At 43.5% G+C, this 2,300-nt stretch overlaps 1 protein-coding gene across 1 annotated transcript; it reads right to left on the bottom strand.

Annotated features, from left to right (window-relative positions):
- Positions 1 to 302: 302 nt before the first annotated feature.
- Positions 303 to 1,934, bottom strand: GJA10 (gap junction protein, alpha 10, 62kDa). Its single transcript, XM_011941936.1, has one exon. It carries the CDS (start codon positions 1,932 to 1,934, stop codon positions 303 to 305), a length of 1,632 nt encoding a protein of 543 aa, XP_011797326.1.
- Between the last annotated feature and the right edge of the window lie 366 nt (positions 1,935 to 2,300).

The following is a 2,300-nucleotide window of genomic DNA, read 5'->3' as shown; positions in this document are numbered from 1 at the left end:
CTCTACCAGGATGGCTTCTTTCATGTGCCCCAGTCCTCTCAGTTTTGGAAAAACTTGTCATATCTTTCAAGATTCAGTTCAAGGTAACTTCAACTATGAACCTTTCCCTGACCTATCCATATGACCACTCCCTCCTTTGTTCACTCATTCCCACTAACATGATGCCTTACACTTGATACATTTACATGTTTACCTGTCTAAATTTTCCTCCTACATCCTGAGTCCTTTGATGTCAGAGACTGTATTTTATCCATTTATATGCCCAGCACTTATAAAAGCGATTGGTATAAGTTTTTTCTATTTTATGAATTGAATTTAACTGAATGTATTGAATGAATAATTTTATCTCTCCATAAATAATCTCCCTCTCCATCTGCCTCTCTGTCAACAGAAACATACATACGCACCCCAGGAAGGAAGAAAGGAAAAAGAAAGCATCCAGAATGGAACAGTTCTTGGGATAGTTCCATGATCGGTAGGGCTGTCTGTCTTACCATTGATGTTCTGTGCCCAGTGACTGAAGGCAGAGGTGAGGGGCTGTTTTCCCAGTGAGGAAAATCCAAGCAGGAGCTATTCCGAGAACCAGAACTTCCTGAGTCACTGTGCAGATGTCGCTTTTCAGACAACAATCTGGACAGAAAGCTGGCCTTGCGACTGCCCGGGCGAGATCTCTCTATCCAGACCCCACTCTCTCTCATGTTGCCTTCACTGTCTCTGCAGTGACTATGAAGATCTGTGAGAGGCTCACCTGAGGGTTCTGGGTCCTGGGACTGCTCCCAGGTTCCTATTGCATAGGATGGACAGTTTCTAGGAGCCGTAGTTGTACCTAGCCAGGACTGAGACATTGTATCCTGCAGGCCAAATGAAGACTGGTCTGATTGCTGTCCCAGGTGCTGATTTCCAGCAGTGCCAGCCCAGGGACATGGGCTGTGAACATGGAGCTGTCCGATGTGCTGATCCTTCTCAGACCAGTCTTTTTTCCCATTGGAAGGGTCTACTTCAAGTTGCCTGGGTTGTGGGATTTGCCACATGGTTTTAGACTTTGGCACATTAACTCGAATGACTTGCTGTTGATTGTTAGCTTGAAGTGGAGAGATTCTTTCAGGCAAGGAAGAGCAAATCATACACTGCTGGGCCACCGAGTATTTCTTCAAATGGAATGGAGGGCCTGTTTCATCCTCAATGCCCTCACCGCTGGATTTCTTATAAAGTGTCCTCATAATTTTTCTGATGCCCAGATGAAATATTTCCAGTATATTGAGTAACAAGGAAATGGCTGCAATGCTGTGCATAAAAAGCATGAAAATTGTCTTCTCAGTGGGCCTGGATACAAAGCAATCCACTGCATTGGGGCAAGGAGGTTGAGTGCATTTGTAAAGGGGGTGCATTTGAAACCCATAGAGAATATATTGGCCTATCATGAATCCTACTTCCAGCACAGATCTGGTCAAGATGTGTAAGACATAAGTACGCAGCAGACATCCTTTCAGAGGGACTTTATGGATCCTCTTCTGCTCCTCTAACCTCCTCAGTTCCCTGTCTATTCTTTGCTGCTCCTCCAAGTCAAGCTCTGGATTCTCCATCTGGGCTCTAAGGTGTGACTTTTTCCTTTGTCTCTCTTTCTCAAAGGCCCTGAGCCTATAAAGTGCATGGCCCATATAGACCAAAGAAGGAGAAGACACAAAGATGATCTGTAAAACCCAGAACCTGATCAGAGAGATAGGGAATGCATCATCATAACAGATATTGTTGCAACCTGGCTGCCGGGTGTTGCAGTCAAATGCTGACTGTTCATCATCCCAGACATCCTCAGCAGCCACACGAAGTACCAGCATTCGGAAGATGAAGAGGATGGTCAGCCAGATTTTCCCCACTATGGTTGAGTGGGAGTGAACTTCCTCTAGGATGCCACCCAATAAGTTCCAATCCCCCATGGTTAAAGACTAATGTCTGAAATATACAGAAAACACTGAGGTTAATAGCACCCATGGTGGTAACATATAGACACAAGCTCAAAAATACTGCAGGTTCTTTTGTATGTCAGCAAAACTATGAAGGATATTCAAGCCCTAATATTTATAGCCCATGCTTAAAATAGGATATTTCCAAAGACATTAATTTTCAAAAAAACACTAAAGACCCCCCCACAATTTCACCACAGTTTATTTCTTCCTATTCTCTTTTACTCTCCCCCACACAGCTGCTTGTTATTCTAGTACACAAATAGGTCTCCATATTTGTACAATTCATTCTAATTGCACAATTGTATTCATTTTTCTATCCATATGAGATACTCTACT

This window comes from Colobus angolensis, unplaced genomic scaffold (assembly GCF_000951035.1).
Source record: "Colobus angolensis palliatus isolate OR3802 unplaced genomic scaffold, Cang.pa_1.0 Scaffold203, whole genome shotgun sequence".
Classification (NCBI taxonomy): Eukaryota; Metazoa; Chordata; class Mammalia; order Primates; family Cercopithecidae; genus Colobus; species Colobus angolensis.
Note: the sequence above shows the minus strand (reverse complement) of the source record. Positions and strands in the feature narration are given on the sequence as shown.

What these genes read in the sequence shown, in the direction of transcription:
- GJA10 (XM_011941936.1), bottom strand. Translation starts at nt 1,934, where the DNA reads ATGGGGGATTGGAACTTATTGGGTGGCATCCTAGAGGAAGTTCACTCC.